The sequence below is a fragment of the Protopterus annectens genome, chromosome 1.part0, assembly GCF_019279795.1.
Source record: "Protopterus annectens isolate FY-2018-M chromosome 1.part0, PAN1.0, whole genome shotgun sequence".
NCBI classification, from domain to species: domain Eukaryota; kingdom Metazoa; phylum Chordata; order Ceratodontiformes; family Protopteridae; genus Protopterus; species Protopterus annectens.
In genome coordinates, this window is record NC_056725.1 from 1,585,289,935 (window position 1) to 1,585,306,318 (window position 16,384).

The 16,384-nt window shown below is 39.6% G+C and overlaps 1 protein-coding gene across 4 annotated transcripts in view; it reads left to right on the plus strand.

The window, feature by feature from the left end:
- Positions 1-16,384, plus strand: part of TOM1 (target of myb1 membrane trafficking protein) — a 1,917,838-nt gene that overhangs the window by 1,827,854 nt on the left and 73,600 nt on the right. For all 4 annotated transcript variants that reach the window (XM_044068060.1, XM_044068069.1, XM_044068077.1 and 1 more), the window contains one exon: positions 3,500-3,542. In XM_044068060.1, the coding sequence (XP_043923995.1) occupies positions 3,500-3,542 (43 nt within the window). The remainder of the gene's footprint in view (positions 1-3,499; positions 3,543-16,384) is intronic.

The following is a 16,384-nucleotide window of genomic DNA, read 5'->3' on the forward strand; positions in this document are numbered from 1 at the left end:
CGCACATCTGCACACTTCACGCATCATATACATACACACACACACACATATATATATATATATATATATATATATATATATATATATATATATATTTATATATATATATGTATATATATATATAAAAGCAGAAAAGTAATTACCACAGTCATCACGGCCAGGGGTAACAAAATGTACGATACCAGTAAAATGGAAGGTTTTCTTTATTAGGGTAAGAACTTTCGGCTCTCCCGATCCTTCATCATATCCATATACTATATGGATCTGATGAAGGATCGAGAGATTGAAAGTGCTTATCCTAATAAAGAAAATCTTCCATTTTATTCCTGTCGTACATTTTGTTACCCTGGCCATATATATATGGATCTACCTCACTTACCCGAACGCCCACATCACCAACTTTCACTTTACCGAGACGAATACACCAACATCCCGACCCGAGGTAAGTAACTGCTTTTCCATCCTGTTGAACTTTGCCCCTTACCCCCACAGTAGCGCGATCTCAGAGTTGGTATATTTAGTTAGAGGGGTCTGGGGGGCAAAGCTCCCCTCACATGGGTGGGTTTAGTTTTGTTGTTTGTTTTTTTTCAGGATGGCCAAGCAGTGACTTACCTCAGGTCGGAATGTCGGTGTTCTGGTTTGTCTGTGTATTCTTCTCGGCAAAGTGAAAGTCGGTGATGTGGGTGTTCAGGTAAATGAAGTAGATCAATAGATTTTTTATATATATATATATATATATATATATATATTTATATATATATATATATATATAGAGAGAGAGAGAGAGAGGGCCGAGAGACTTCCACCAGTGCATTGATTTCAACTTGTACCAAAAGGAATGGGATCATTGAAAAATGGTCTACCTTCTGTTTTTATTGATGATATCTTTTATATATATATATATATATATATATATATATATATATATATATATATATATATATATATATATATAAATATATATATATATATATATATATATTTACCCATAAAACTATGGAATGAATCCACTGTTATGCAGCTTCAGGGGAAATGTGGGGAAGTTTAATTGTGGCGGTTTGAATGTCAGCCCCCTCCCTGTCTTTATACTCCTTTAAAAAGAGATTCCTTTAAAAAGAGATTCCTTTTCCTCTGAGGAAGAAGATTTTTCTGAGTCTGGCCTGGAGGGCCTGATTTATTGCTTACAGATTCCTTTTCAGTGTAGATAGGAATCTGAAGTAGATGGCACACTATCCTCAGATTCCCCATATAAGCAGATTTCATTTGGGAACATATTGTCAAAAGAACATTTTTATTTAAATGGAAGGGTGAAGAGGTTTCTAACTCCCAAAGCATATATCATGAACTATTAAAGACAAATACTTCTAAACCCGTAGTTATTAGCTATTCGTCCAGTACTGGGGCCACTCAAAGATGCCTTTTTTGTCTGTTTCCTTGTGCCCTGATTCCCTACCTCCATTTGCAAAAAAGCCAGTTAGATTTTACAGAGTACCTGAGTCTCGCAAATTTCTTTACAAAAATCCAACTGCTGATGCTGTGCTTTTTCTTCCTCTAATCGTGTTCTTAATGATAAGGATAGAAGTTCTATCCCCCAGGTTTTGAGAGATCAGACCCTCTTGATTCCTGCAGTCCTTTGGAGTACTGCTTCAGGTGGGTGGCTTCATAGAACATGTACCTGCACTTCAGTGAGGGAAAGGTTTTCACTCAAGACTTCTGGCCCTGGAAAGGGATACCTGGAGGACCAATCTAAATTTGAGAACCAGTTTAAATTTGTCCATTCCAAACACTTTTATGCAGCTTCCAAAATTCAGAATGTTGACATTTCAAGACAATACTCCCTCTTTTTTTCTACCCTGGCATTTTTGGTCACTCTACAATTAACAGATGCTTATATTTATGCTCTCATTCACAAAATTTCAAAATTTTTAAGGTTCTGCATTTTGATTGCTTTGATGTCTGCTAAATGGGTTTCTGAGTTACAGGCCCTTATGTGTGTTCAACCTTTGTTGGTGTTTTTCAAGGGCATGTTAAGTCTCAGAGCCAACTGTAAGCCACTCACCCCTATCCTGTTCTGCCTTGACTGTTCCAGTGACCGAACTGTTAATTGATTTCTGAGTGTCTAGGTCATCATATGAATATAACAAAGGCAGCTTATATATGCTTTATTTATGAAATTGCTTGAAGCTGAAACACGAAACAGTTGTACCACAAAGATGTATTGCTGTACCCCTGGATTGATTGTGAATCAATTGACTCTGGCTGATTTGTACAGTCCAGGTTCAAAGGCATTTGTCACATTATCCTTTTTAGAACTGAATGACCCTTAAAAATATACTTATTGTCATTGGTACCTTCAGTTTGGCTCACTGTGACAAGCTGAATGCTCTTATCCAGAATTATATCAGAAGTCCTTGCCAGGCAGAATGACTCTGAAACAAATGACATGTATTTATTTTATGGATTAATCAATTGTATGATTAAACTCTGCCTCCTACTACTAAATCCATGTATGACTGTGTACATTGATTTTGATTTTATACTTGGTTGAATCTTTCAGTGTAAGTCAATGACATAACCATAATCTGCCTGTACAGCTTTCACTACTGATTCTACATTCACCTGGTCCCTTAGGGATTGGTAGCTTTTTCATGGTCTTCACCATTCTTTGATTTATCCTGGCTTGAGAGGAAGCAGTTTTATCTCTTCGCTATTTCCCATTTTGCATATATTTGTTTTTGTTTGAACCCTCTATGAGGTGGATAAAAGTATATTCTGCAGCACTTTGTGCAGCATAAGCTAACGTGATAGACATGTGAGTGGACATTTTCTGTCTTTAGACTTTAGCTCTCCAAAAATGTTCCTTCACTCACACTTAAATTTCTAGACTTCCATGTTGTTAAGATGGTGAGTTTTGTGGAACTGGTTTTCTGATGCATGTTGAGGCATGTAGCTCCACCAACTGTTTGGATTCAAATATGAACCTGAGCTATTTGAAGACTGCCAAAAGCAGAGAGTAAGAACAAGACGCCAGTGCCTTTTTTTGTCTTGGTGCAAAGTATGCAGAATTATCAGCTAGTCATTTGTCCCCTTGGAAGTGAGATGTGACACTGTGTTGGTCAGATAAGGGAGAGCCAAATAAGTTGTAGGAGGCATACCAGGAAGCGTGTTCCCTGTGACTTCTCTGCATAGATCTTAGTTAATGGTATGTGTCCTTTGTTCAGTACTTGTAAAGAGACTGAAGACAAAACATGTGCTTTTTACTAGCTCAGAAACTGTTGAGCAGATTTGTCTTGTCTTTTGTACTCCAATGGGACAACAGTAACAACAGTATTTTTTTCAGACATCTAAGGAAAGTGATGACTAGCAAGGGGAAATAATACCTAAGACTTAGGCAGAAATTGGCCTTCAGATCTAAAGAAAAGTGATGAACATGCTATTTTTCTGTATTGGATAGCCAAAAAACATATTTTAAAGAGTGGTGTATTCTTTTTTGTTTCAGAAAGGAGATGGCACAGAAGATGCTGAAGGTGTAACAAGTGAAGGTATTCACAATATAGAATTGTTTCTTATCTTCATACTGTAATATGTTCATTCTAAAACTTTTCGTATGTATGGGGATGATGGACATGATTAAAAAATGTAATTTTTGCTTTCCTTCCGAGTATTTTCTCAAGCTACCTCATCTTAATTGTAGTTTCATGATGAATTGTTGGGTCCAATGCATACAGCTGAAATGACGGATGCAAACTGAGGGAAGTATTATCACAACTGACAAAATTTGACTACCAGTTTTTAATCATCGATCAAAGTGTGAAAGTTAAACTGCAGCCTGGAAAATTGTAGACCATGTCAGCTTTGTTATGTGCGCATCTCTCCCATTTTAATGCCTTTAAGTCCATTTCATCAATTAAAAGTGGAAACCAGTGTCTGATGGCAATGTTTAAATACATATTCTTTGAAAGAGGACGCTGTGGTTGGAGCTTTGCTATTGCTCTAAGTTGCAGTAAACTTGAAATTAATTATTATAGATGTTTATCATTTCCACTGTTGCAGTAGGCTTGAGACTATATGGGTTTTATCTTACCCAAGGTACAGTAGGGCCAGATTCAAAAAGCTCTGTCTCACTCGCTCTGCCCCCCCCCCCCCTACACACACACACACACACACACACACACACACACACACACACACACACACACATACACATACACATACATACATACATACACACACACACACACACACACACACACACACACACACACACACACACACACACAGACACACCTTCATTCTGACTGCTGATCGGACAGCCCTGTGGAGAGGAATCAATAGTCAGAGTGAATAAATCCTCAATACTTTCTTGTTGCCCCGATGAGAAGCAGCTCTCAGGATTCAAAGGAGTAGCAGTCAGATTCCAAAAAACGTCTAAATGGCAAAAGACACCACGGCAGAGGCAAAAAATAAAACCAAGTGAAGCTTTATTAAAAACAGAAGTAAGTGCTTTCAGGCAAACATGCCCTTCATCAGACTATGAAAAACAGTTAAAAACCTACATTTAAACATATTGTTACCTAATCACATTCAGTAGTTTACCCTCCTTTTTCTCAAAACAGGTTTTAAAGGCACAGTTACATTTAAACCAGGGCTCTTGTCGGCCCCTAGTCTTATAATCCACCTTGATTCCCTGCACTCAGTTTCATTAATTAAATCCCCACCCCTTATATTTTTATGCATAACCTGTAACACCATAATCTTAAAAAAATCGTCTGAGCATTCTGAAATATGCAATGCTAGGGCATTTCGTACATCATGATGCCTAATATCAAACAAATGCCCGAAAATTCTGTCTTTCAGCATGCAGTTGGTCTTACCAACATAAAATTAATTACACCGTTGACATGTAGCCAAATATACTATATTCCTAGTTCTACAGTTGGCATAACCCCTCAAAGAATAGGTCCATCCTGTTCTAGGATGTATGAAAGAATTGTTGGTACAAGCCCTACAACCATGACATGGATATGTCCCTACACGTCCTGTTTTCATAATAGTTGATACATTGGACATAGGTTCCTTGCAGAGCATGTCCTTCAAATTTCTATTCCTTCTGAAAGTGAACTTTGGTCTATCCCCAACTATCGCTGCTATTCTATGATCTGATTGTAACACTTTCCAGTTATGTTGTATAATGTCACAAATCCCCCCTATATCACTGCTATATGTAAGCAGTAGTTGTCCTAGTGGAGGACCAAATCTATTGTGTCTATTATTAATAACTCCATTGGTACCCCTATGATACCATGGTTTAGCAGTCCCATCGCGCTTGATTCTTATTTCTTTGAGGGACCTATCTGTCAACTGTCTACTATACCCTCTTTCTACAAGATTGCCCATAAGGACATCTGTCTCCATGTCAAAGCGTTCCTCTTTAGTACAAAGCCAAGAAATTCTCTGAACCTGTCCTTTCACTGTATTCGTGAAAGTATGTGTAGGATGCATGCTGTCAAAGGAAAGCAAAATATTCTTCCAACATTGCTTTCTGTATAACATAGTATCTATCTTGCCTGATGTATCTTTCTTTAAATGTACGTCCAAATAATCAATATCAGACGTCGAAGAATTAACAGTTAATCTAAAAAAACTCTGTGGTGTCTTCAAGATAAACCACAAATGAAAATAATTGCTCAACTGTGCCCTTCCACAAAAATAAAACATAATCGACAAAACGGACATAATGTCGCAAATTATCAGACCAAGGATGCGTGTGTTGAAAAATCACCTCATCCTCCCAAAAGGCTAATACAAGGTTAGCATAAGTATTAGCACAGGGTGTGCCCATGACAACACCCTGTGCCTGTCTGTAGTAATTCCCTTGGCAGGTGAAAATGTTATGTTCAAGTATCAAAGCCAGCAATCTACAAACTCTTTATTGCTGCCATCATCCAACTGTGCTTTATTTGCCAAAACCTGTCCTATGGCTTTAAGCCCATAGTAATTGTCAATCACAGTAAACAAATTTTTCACATCCAACATGGCAAACGTATAATCTGAACAACTGGAACTTTCCATATAACAAGACAAACTAGTTAAAAAATGTGCTGTCTCTCTTAAAATCCTGGGATATAACTCGACCACCAGTCTTAAGGCACATTCAACCCAAATAGACACATTTTCAGTGGCCCAACCCCTCCCCTGAGACAGTAGGTCTCAGGGGAGGGTTGGACCCATCTTTATGTAACTTGGGTAAACCCTTAAACTCCGGGATCCTTGGATGTTCAATGTGAAGAAATTCATATTGGGATTGCACTAACAAACCACTCTTCAACATGTTCATTAACCGGGTCCTGATTTTACTTTTTAAAGAGTTTACCATCACAGGAGATAGAGGTACAAAAGTAGATGCATCACTCAACAACAAACAAAGTTTGTCACAATAATCATTCTTATTTAAAATAACAATGGCCCGTGCCTTGTCAGCTGATTTAATTACAATCCGATCATCCTGCTGCAACTGCTCTAAGGCAGTGCGTTGCTCTTGTGTTAGATTATGGTATCTACGTCTATGTTTATCCTGCACATACTGTTCAATCTCTGTCTGAGACATCCTAACAAAAGTAGTTACCGTAGGATTATTAATCGGTATGAAATCACTAGGTTTTTTAACTCTGTAACTAGTTCACAAGCCCTATCACTAAACATGTTTTTCAAAGAAACATTTATGGCAAAACACATGACATCAATAATTACCTGACTGTACTCTGACATGTTATCTGGAACAAACGTCAAACCCTTATTCAACACGAGAGTTGCTCAGCTGATAACTGGACATTAGATATATACAATATTAGTACTGTCAATAGTGTCCATAGTCATTGTGAGACTCTGCGTCTTTTCAGTCCCTGTGGTAGGGCAAAGCTCCATTTCCATGAGTTCTTCTTTTTCACAGGAGCTGGTAACATCGGAAAATTTATACTTTGAAAACTCGATGTTTCTTTAGGTCTAGCTCCCAATAGTAAAGGGGCTCCCTGACTAATAGATACTACATCCCCCTGTGTCAGCAACACCGACATGGGGAAGCCATCGTTCTGTGTTGTTGTTACCATTTCAAGAGACCTGTTCTGCTCAGTCGATACTGTTGAAATAGTCAGATTCTCGGGCGGCTTTTGACACTAGGCTACAGCGTGTGAAATTAAAGAAATTAGTACAGGATTATAATGACTTTGTAATGGGACGTATCTTTGTTTGGCCACATGATACCAACGATGCATGGCAGAGTTTAGGCTCCATACAGGGTGGTAGGGAGCCTGCATCTAACCAGCTACATGAACAGCAGCTGGTAAAACAGCAGCCAGCAAGACCTGTAAGTGATACGGGCACGATGCCCGAGAATCTGACTATTTTGACAGTAAATGTAACTGTGCCTTTAAAACCTGTTTTGAGAAAAAGGAGGGTAAACTACTGAATGTGATTGGGTAACAATATGTTTAAATGTATGTTTTTAACTGTTTTTCATTGTCTGATGAAGGGCATGTTTGCCTGAAAGCGCTTACTTCTGTTTTTAATAAAACTTCACCTGGTTTTATTTTTTGCCTCTGCCGTGTGGTGTCTTTTGCCATTTAGACGTTTTTTGGATTTCCTCATTTTTGGCATTAAGACTTTGGTGCAGGACTTCTCAGTTTTTTGAGTAGCAGTCAGCTTTAAGCTTTGTTTCTGGCACAGAACTTCCCTTTGAGGAACGCTTCCTTACAGAATTGTTGCCCTTTTAAAAAGTATATCTATGCCAATGGCTCAACAGGTAGCACACCCCCCTTTAATGCAGAAGGCTGTGGGTTCTATTCACACACCAGGTAGACCAGTTGCTGATATGGGGGGGCTGCCACACACCTGAGTGTGCCATCCTTCAGATGAGACATTAAACCAAAGCCCCATCTACTTGAGTTGATGGTAGCTTAGATAGGATATAAAAGATTCCATTACACCTGTTGAAAAGTTCTCCGATGCCCTGGCTAAATTTCCTCTACTAATATAAATACCACCTTGGGCCTCTACTGAATTGTGGCTGCTAGCCCAGTGAGACTAATTTGGTCAACAAATGACTAAAAATGTATTTGTTTATTGGCTTTTGTTTTCCAGGAAAGTCTGACTAAGCAGTGCCCTTTTTGAGAGGATGATCCAGTATGCAAACATCATGGGCATCATTTGCATTGTTGCATCATTTGTCTTCAGTTTTACTCATGAACAACAATACCATTATGTAGACATCCTTGACATTGGTTACATCGTTTACAAGCAGTTTTGATTAAAAATAACAGTTACATGGGTTTTGTGTGTGCATGTGTGCACGTGTTTGTACATGCGCACGTGTGTGTGTGTGTGTGTGTGTGTGTGTGTGTGTGTGTGTGTGTGTGTGTGTGTATTTTCTTATTTTTATACAGGAAGGTATATGCAATGCAGTAGCATCAGTATGTCTAGATTGTTAGGGTTTACGTAAGAATATTTATTACTGTAAAACTTATTCAATGTCTGGGACTTAGAAAGTTAAGTTAGAGTTAAGAGTAGCCCAAAGAAAGGTATGTGGGAGGAGGTCCAAGGAAGATAAAGGGGGTGAAGTGATAGAGGCAGGTATAGTTGTGATAATAGTACATAAGGGGCTGAAATGCTAGAGGATTGTATAGTTGTGATAATACTACATTACGTATGGCAAGAATTCATTTAGCTATATTAGTAGCAGTTTAACCAGAGGAGGTACAGGTGCAGTGCCATCTATCAGGCGTTGCTTCAGCTAGCATTTAAAGTTTTTCAGGTTGCAGGGCATTCTTAAGTGGGGGATAATGATATTCCAACTGTTAGCAGTGCATTGTGAATACAGGGAAAATCCTGCATTATTGTTAGGTTTAGTTATGGACAGTAAGGATTTGTCAATGGAGCAGAAAGGTGTCTTAGTAGTGTAAGGTTGAATGATCAACTGAAGAGATGGGAATATTTTAGGGCTGTGCAGTAGTTTGAAGGTTGTAATTAATTGCGAAGACAATAGATTATTTAGTTTGAGACAGTTTACTTGTTTCAGAGAGAAGTGATATGATCAGTATTGTTGTTTGGTTTAAATTTTGCTCGTTTATTGTAGCATTGCTCTAGTTTGTCTTATAGAGAGGATTTGAGGTTGGTTAGGATAGGAGATGTGTATAATAGGGTGGGAAGTAGAAAATAAGTGGCTGTGTTTTGTTTAGCAGAGTTGGTGAGGTGGCATTTTACTCTGTAGAGGCAGCCAACCTTTTGGTGTGCCTTTATGGCTTACTGATGGTGGAGATCAAATTTCAGGTGATTGTCTGTAATCACACCTAATAGTTTTGTGGGGGGTACTAGTTCTGTATCGGTCTAGTGGGATGACAGCATATTAAAGGCAGTTTTTTGTGAAGAGAGGGAGTTTGGATGAACAGTAGTAGTTTTTTTTTTTTTTCTTTTTGATTCTGGAGGAGCTGTGAGTTGTCAAGCCAAGCTTCTGTGGATGACAAGGATTTCTGGATGAATTATTTGGAGAATAGGTAGTGTCCTAACAGCACATATTAGAGTGGCGCCATGTGCATGTTGTACAGTTGTGGCTACGTGGTTGATAAATAAGTTGAACAGTAGTAGTTGTAGAATGGAGCTTTTTGGGATTCTGCCAGATATAGGAAGGAAAAAAGAGAAACCCTCTAGCCATTTCACTACTTGGGACTTATTAGTGAGGCAACTAACAAACCGATTAAATGAGGAGAGCGATAGTCCATACGAAGAGAGTTTAGTTAGGAGAATTTGATGACTGACTGTGTCGAATGAGTTGGATAGATCCGGAAATAGGGCTGAGATGTGAAGACTTTAAATTTTGTTTTGATTTATTATATCTGTAAACCTTAGAAGGGTAGTGATTGTACTGTGACAATATTTGAAACCATACTGTGATTGGGTTTGAAACCATGCTTTGAGGGAGAGAGGAAGTTATAAGAAGTAATATGTAAATATGTAGTAAGTTGAGAGTCAAATACATCATTCCAAGATTTTCGATACGGGTGAGAGAATGGTAATTGGCCTATAGTTTGTGAGCTTGGCTGAATGAGCATCCTTTATGGAGGAGTATTGTGTAGGATCTTTTTCCATAACGTGGGGCATAGTTTTCTTGGATCAAGTGATTTATTAGAATTGAAATTAATTTTCAAGTCTGTCTGTACTGAGTTTGAGGTATTTACATGGAAACTGGTTGGGTGCAGTGGTTGTTGTCTTTAGGGTGTGTAAGTATTTTTTAATTGTAGATGTTGGCACTGGAATGAGTGTGAAGGTCTGTTGTGGCTTCAGTGACTGGGATGGAATAACTGGATTTGTAGTAGTTTTATTTTGTAGGATGAGGTTGCTGTGTCTATAAAGTGAGAGTTAAACAATGAAGTAATACTTTCAGAGGTATTGTTTAGGGATGGGCTGAGCTGGGTTGATTTTCCAGGACTGATCAATGTACTTACGGATTTCTAGAAGTTTTTTTGGATTGTTTGATGATGATTTTTTGAGTGTTGCTATAACACGCTTTTTTGTCCTGTTTTCTGTATTGTTTGCTGTGGTTCCTTAGCTACCTGTATTGTTGCAGGAATGTTTAAAACTGTATTTGTAGCCATGACTTACAGGCTTTGTCTGTAAATTGCATGAGTTGCTTTGTTTTTTTTTTGTTAACCAAGAGGCTAGGTTGTTTTTACTTCTTTGATTCGTAATGTTGCTTGCTGTGCCAGGATATTTAAAAACAATTTATTAAATGTGTCTACCTCATCATCAAGGGGAAGAATTTTAAATGGAGCCCATTTGGACTGGAGCAGGCTGGAAGTAAATGTTTCTTCATTGAAGTTTCTGAGGTTTCTGGCTCACAGTCTGTGTTATAGTGGGGAACCTTGTGGTGCTATCTGGGATGTCTGATTTTGTAGTGCAGCTGGTGATCACTTAGTCTGTTGAGAAGGGTGCCACTTGTGTCAACATTGTTTGGGATGAATATTAGAATCAGTCTTAGATTGGATGCCGCCTTCTTAATTCTATTTGGAGTTTTGATCAAGAGAGAAAGCACATGGCTGAATTGAATTTGTTGTGTTTTCTAGGGCTTTCTTCTGCTAGTCTATGTAGTCTATGTTAATGTCTCCAAGTAAGATGGTTTCCAGTCTTATATTGGCTGATGTCAAGGAGAGGATGATTTCCAGTATGGGAATGTTGTTTCCTGGTGGTAGGTACAGGCCTATGATGATGAGATTTTTAAATATTCAGTTTGAGGAGTTAGCTGAGAAATAAATGACTATAAAAACAGCTAGCATGACCAAAGTGTAAAGCAGACATTAATAAACGGTAAGAGCTGTCACATAAAATAGGTGCTTCAATCTATTTCAAACAGCAGTAAGAAGCAGTTAAATACGTAATGATTCAAAGCACATGATTTAAGAACAGGTTTTAAAGGTACAGTCTCATTTAAACCTGAACCTTTATCTGCCTATAGTTTCAAAATCCATTTAAGTTCAGTACTTTCGTCTTTATTAGTGACATTACTCCCTTTCAAATTGACATATAACAGTTGTAAAACAAAAACATAAAATAATTACACTTATCCACTGTGCATATATGCTTAGCTAATGCATTAGATGCTTTCTTTTTCTTTATATCATATAAGTGCTCCAAAATACGTTCTTTAAAAGAAAAGTCAGTTTTACCAACATAGAAATAAGAGCAACATGTATCTTGAGCTAGGTATACCAAATCTGTAGTACTACAATCCATGTAAAATTTCAAGTTGTATATCTTCCCAGTATCAGGATGTACAAAAATAGATCTGTATAAAATGTATTTACAATCATTATATGACCTACAAATTAAAGTGCCTATGCTGTCAGATGGAATATGTGGTGAAGAATGATGGTTATAGCACAACTGACGTTTCAAAGATAAAGCATTCTTAAACAAAACCTAGGTTGTTCACCTAATTTTTTCTTCAAATTGTCATCAACCATCAAAATAGAACAATTCTTTCTGATGATGTCACAAACCCAGACTGATGTCACTAGAATATGTCAAAGCAACTCCAGTTGTATCTGTTGCTGTGCTGCCCCTCCATTTAGCCACAGAATCGGTTAGAATTAGAAAATTAGGGCTTAGCATAAGAGTGACTGTGCGACAATACATCTTCAATAACTCTATCAATCTCATCAGTGGGGTAGCCTTTATCTAAAAATTCCTTCTTCATATCATTAAAATCCCTAAAAAGGTTAGCATCATCATTATTGAGTCAGACTACTCTAATAAATTGGCCTCTCCAAACATTATTAAAAGTATATCCTGGATGCATGCTTGATGTTCTTCGTGTTTCACTGTTGCAGTCATTACTTTTGGGTAATCTGCTTGCAGGTTGCCCTCAGCTGGCCTGATTAACAAAGTCTTGGGTCTTGTGTCGGTTGCTGTCCCTTCTTCCAGGTCGTCAGGGGTATAAAACATGCAGCCGACACCATTACATCAGACTTTCTTGCTGTGCGGTGCCCGAAGCAGAAGCAGTTCACAAGTGTCGGTCGGCCAACTCCTGAAATTTTCATTTTCGAGTTTCAGAACCGAAGTCTTCAACTAAAGCTAAGTACCCCATTGGGGAACCTTTTTCTTGCTCCTTACCGATGTCAGTAAAAGTTAATAATTGCATTACTTGTGGAATGCAAATACCTCATAAAGATTTTCATTCGCACTGTATTCCTTGCCTAGGCCCTGACCACGACGTACCTTGCTGTCGGTTTTGTGCTTTATTTAATCAACGCACTGTCCGTCGTCGGTATATTTTCTCCTCTAAATATTTTGGTTCTCGGTTTAATTATCCAGAAATGTCGGTTAGCCATCTGACTACCGGAATTCCGCAAAACCGCAAAGATAAAGACAGAGACAGGCCGCCGAGGTCCAAAACTGCCGAAGACACTTCTCCTAAGCCAGTTCGCCGGTACTCATTGAGGCGCTTTCGCAGCCCCTGATACCCACTACTTCTGATTCGCAGGCCTCTACTGAGGCCCATTCAGAGTCTGGTATGCTGCGAGATGCTTCAACTATGGAACCCGCGGATGTGTCTACCTTGGATGGGTCTGGAGCTGCTGTGCAGGCACTGACTTCTGAGGGTGTATTCAGGCCTATGGACTTGCATATTAAACCGACGCCTCCTTCTTTATTTAGGCCTAAATCTCGATCCATGCCTAAAAAAACAACGCCCAGGCCACATGCGCAGGCCTCTGTGCCTAAAAAAAAAGGTTAAAAATGGCTGAAGATCTAATAACTCTAATCAGGGGTAGCCAACCCCCCCCCCCCCCCCCCTTCTAAGAGGCCTAGGACTGAAGTTGATTATGAAACTTCTGATCAGGATTCTGTTGTTTCTGATTCTTCTGATGATCTGGATTTACCCTTATCTACTTATGAAGATTCTGATGCAGAGGACTGCATTCCCTCTGCTTCCCCTCTTGAGGATTTTTTTTTTGAGGAAAACTTACATACTCTAAGGGAGCATTTCCACTGGGAAAGCCAGGATTTCTCTGATTCAAAAAAAGAGGCTTAGGGATTTCCTTCTCCTACCTCAGCATAGGCCTTTAGCTATTCCTCCTGTACTAGACATTGTTGATGATGCTCTTTCGGAATCTAGTTTGGCCCCTGATTTCCTGCCTCCTGCTCCCAGAAAACCTGACAGATATTACAGGTTCCCTGAGTGCCACAAGTTCCTTTTTAAAAATCCTATTGCAGATCCAGAGACTATTTCACAGGGGCCCAAGAGCATTAAGGCTTCTACTGCTAAAAATCCTAACCCCTTCTGATAGAGACTCCAAGGGTGCTGGATAGATGGGGTAAGAAGGTTTACACTTCTTCAGCCTTGGCCATTAGGACTTTAACCTGCCAGTTTCATGTGTTAAAGTATCAGCAACATGTTGTTGGACTGCTTAAACAGAAAATGATGTTGACTCCTTACTGTGTGGAAAATAAAGAATTACAGGATTTAATGCATTCTGCTGAACAAGTTGGAAAACATACTTTGCAATGTGGTTTTGATTCATTAGAGGCCTCTTGCAAGGCTGCCGTTACTGGGTCTGTGCTCAGAAGGCATGCTTGACTTAAGGAGCAATCTTTGCCTGATCATGTTAAAGCTAAATTGTTGGATGTTCCTTTAAATCAGGACCGCCTGTTTGGCAACAGGGCTGAGGAAGTTCTTAAAAAGTTGGAAGATAAAGCTAAATCTATGCAAACTGTTAAAATATTTTTTACAGGTTCAGCTTCCTAGATTTAGTAGGCACTGGCCCTCTAAGAATTGGTCCTTTCCAGCCCCTTCCAGGTCTTCTCAAGCCAAACCCAGATACAGCAAAATCCCCAGGTTTCAGTCCCAGGGGACACACAGAACTAAGCAGTGGGGGCCCTCCACTTCGAAATCGGGGAATGATAAAACTCCCCCTATGGTAAACTGTCTCAATGACTTCCTTTTAAAATTTCCAAGCACTTATCAACTGACTGCCCCTTTTGGGGGGGGGGGGGATTGCTCTTCATGCAAAAAATTGGGAACTCATTATTCAGGACAATTGGGTTTTAAATATAGTGTCCCAGGGATACAGATTCACTTCCACACATTGCCAACACCAAGGAGGTGGCTGGACCTACCTCCAAATCAGTGGGCAGATTCCCAAAACAAGTACTTTCTCTCTTAAGCATGGGGGCTATTCAACTGGTACCAGAAGAGGAAAAGGGACAAGGTTTCTACTCGAGACTTTTCCTGGTACCCAGGAAAGACAATTCATGGAGTCCTATCCTGGACCTGTCTCTAAACACCTTTTTGGAGATTCCAAAATTCAAGATGCAGACTCTTCACCAATTACTTCATATGCTAGGCAAAGATGCCTGGTTGGCAACACTAGATTTAAAAGAAGCTTACCTGCACATCCCAATCAGGGAATCTTGCAGAAGATACCTATGCGTGAAAGCAGGCTACATGCACTATCAGTTCTCTGCATTGCCCTTTGGCTTATCTACTGTGCCCAGGGTATTCGCAAAGTGCCTAGCTCCAGTTATTGCATTTTGAAGGCAAATAAATATTCAAATATACCCATACCTGGATGATTGCTAATTCAGGCAGAAAACCAGGACATACTTTTGAATCATCTGGCCTTTGTACAAAGGGTTATAACTTGTCTGGGGTACAGCATAAATGAAAATAAATCACACCTGTTACCCTGTCAACAAATTTTATTCCTGGGAGCAAGCTTGAATACAACTTCCCAGATGGCTTACCTCACGCCAGAGAAACAAACTCATTTGACAAACTACTTCAAACAAGTGGCCACAAAAACCCTGCTATCTGCAAGACAAATACTGCAAACTTTGGGGTTCATGGCCTCCTGCATTCTTCTAATTCCATATGCAAGACTGCATATGAGGAAGCTACAGTGGTATCTAAAAAGCCTATGGTGTCAACATTCTCAAGACCTAGAAACAATGATTCCTATCATACCTTGCCTACGCCTAGAGTTCCTTTGGTATGTAGAGGCCTGCCACCAAAACAAGGGACTACCTTTCACACCAACCCCTGCCGCCCAAACCCTAACAACAGATACATCAGACTATGCATGGGGGGCTCACCTGGCAGGGAAGTGCATTCAGGGCAAATGGAACCCAAGTCTAATGCACCTGCATATCAGTCAAAAAGAAATTTTAGCTGTACAGAATGCTGTGACAGCCTTCAAGGACCACATTCTTCCAGGGCAACTAATGGTAAAGATGGACAACACCACTGTTATGTGGCACATAAACAAGCAGGGGAGTACACATTCTTACCCCCTCTGCAGACTAGCCATGGCATTGTGGAACACAGCCTTGAGTTACCACGTGCACCTACAAGCTCAATTCCTGCCAGGAAAATAAAATACACTGGCAGATGGACTAAGCAGAAACCTCATGGACCCACACGAGTGGAAACTGGAACCAAGGATTTTCAACATGTTGACAAGCAACTGGGGGAGCCCAGAAATAGACCTGTTTGCCTCCCCCCAGAACTACCAATTGGACAAGGACTCCCCACAAACAAGCCTGGAAGTGAATGCTCTGTCCTTCAGCAGGAAAAACCTGTCAGTCTGTGCCTTCCCCCCTCTGCCTCCGCTTTCCAAAGTACTACTAAAAATCAAACAGGACAAACCAAGGATGATTTTGATTTCTCCAGACTGCCCATGCCAACACTGGTACTCCCTCTTGTGCAGTGTGTCACAATTATCTCCATGGCACCTGCCTCAGACTCCTTCCCTGCTATCTCAGCAGGAGAACCAGATTCTGCACCCACAGCTTCCAACACTGAACCTTGTAGCCTGGCTAATTACTTATTCTCTCCTTTACC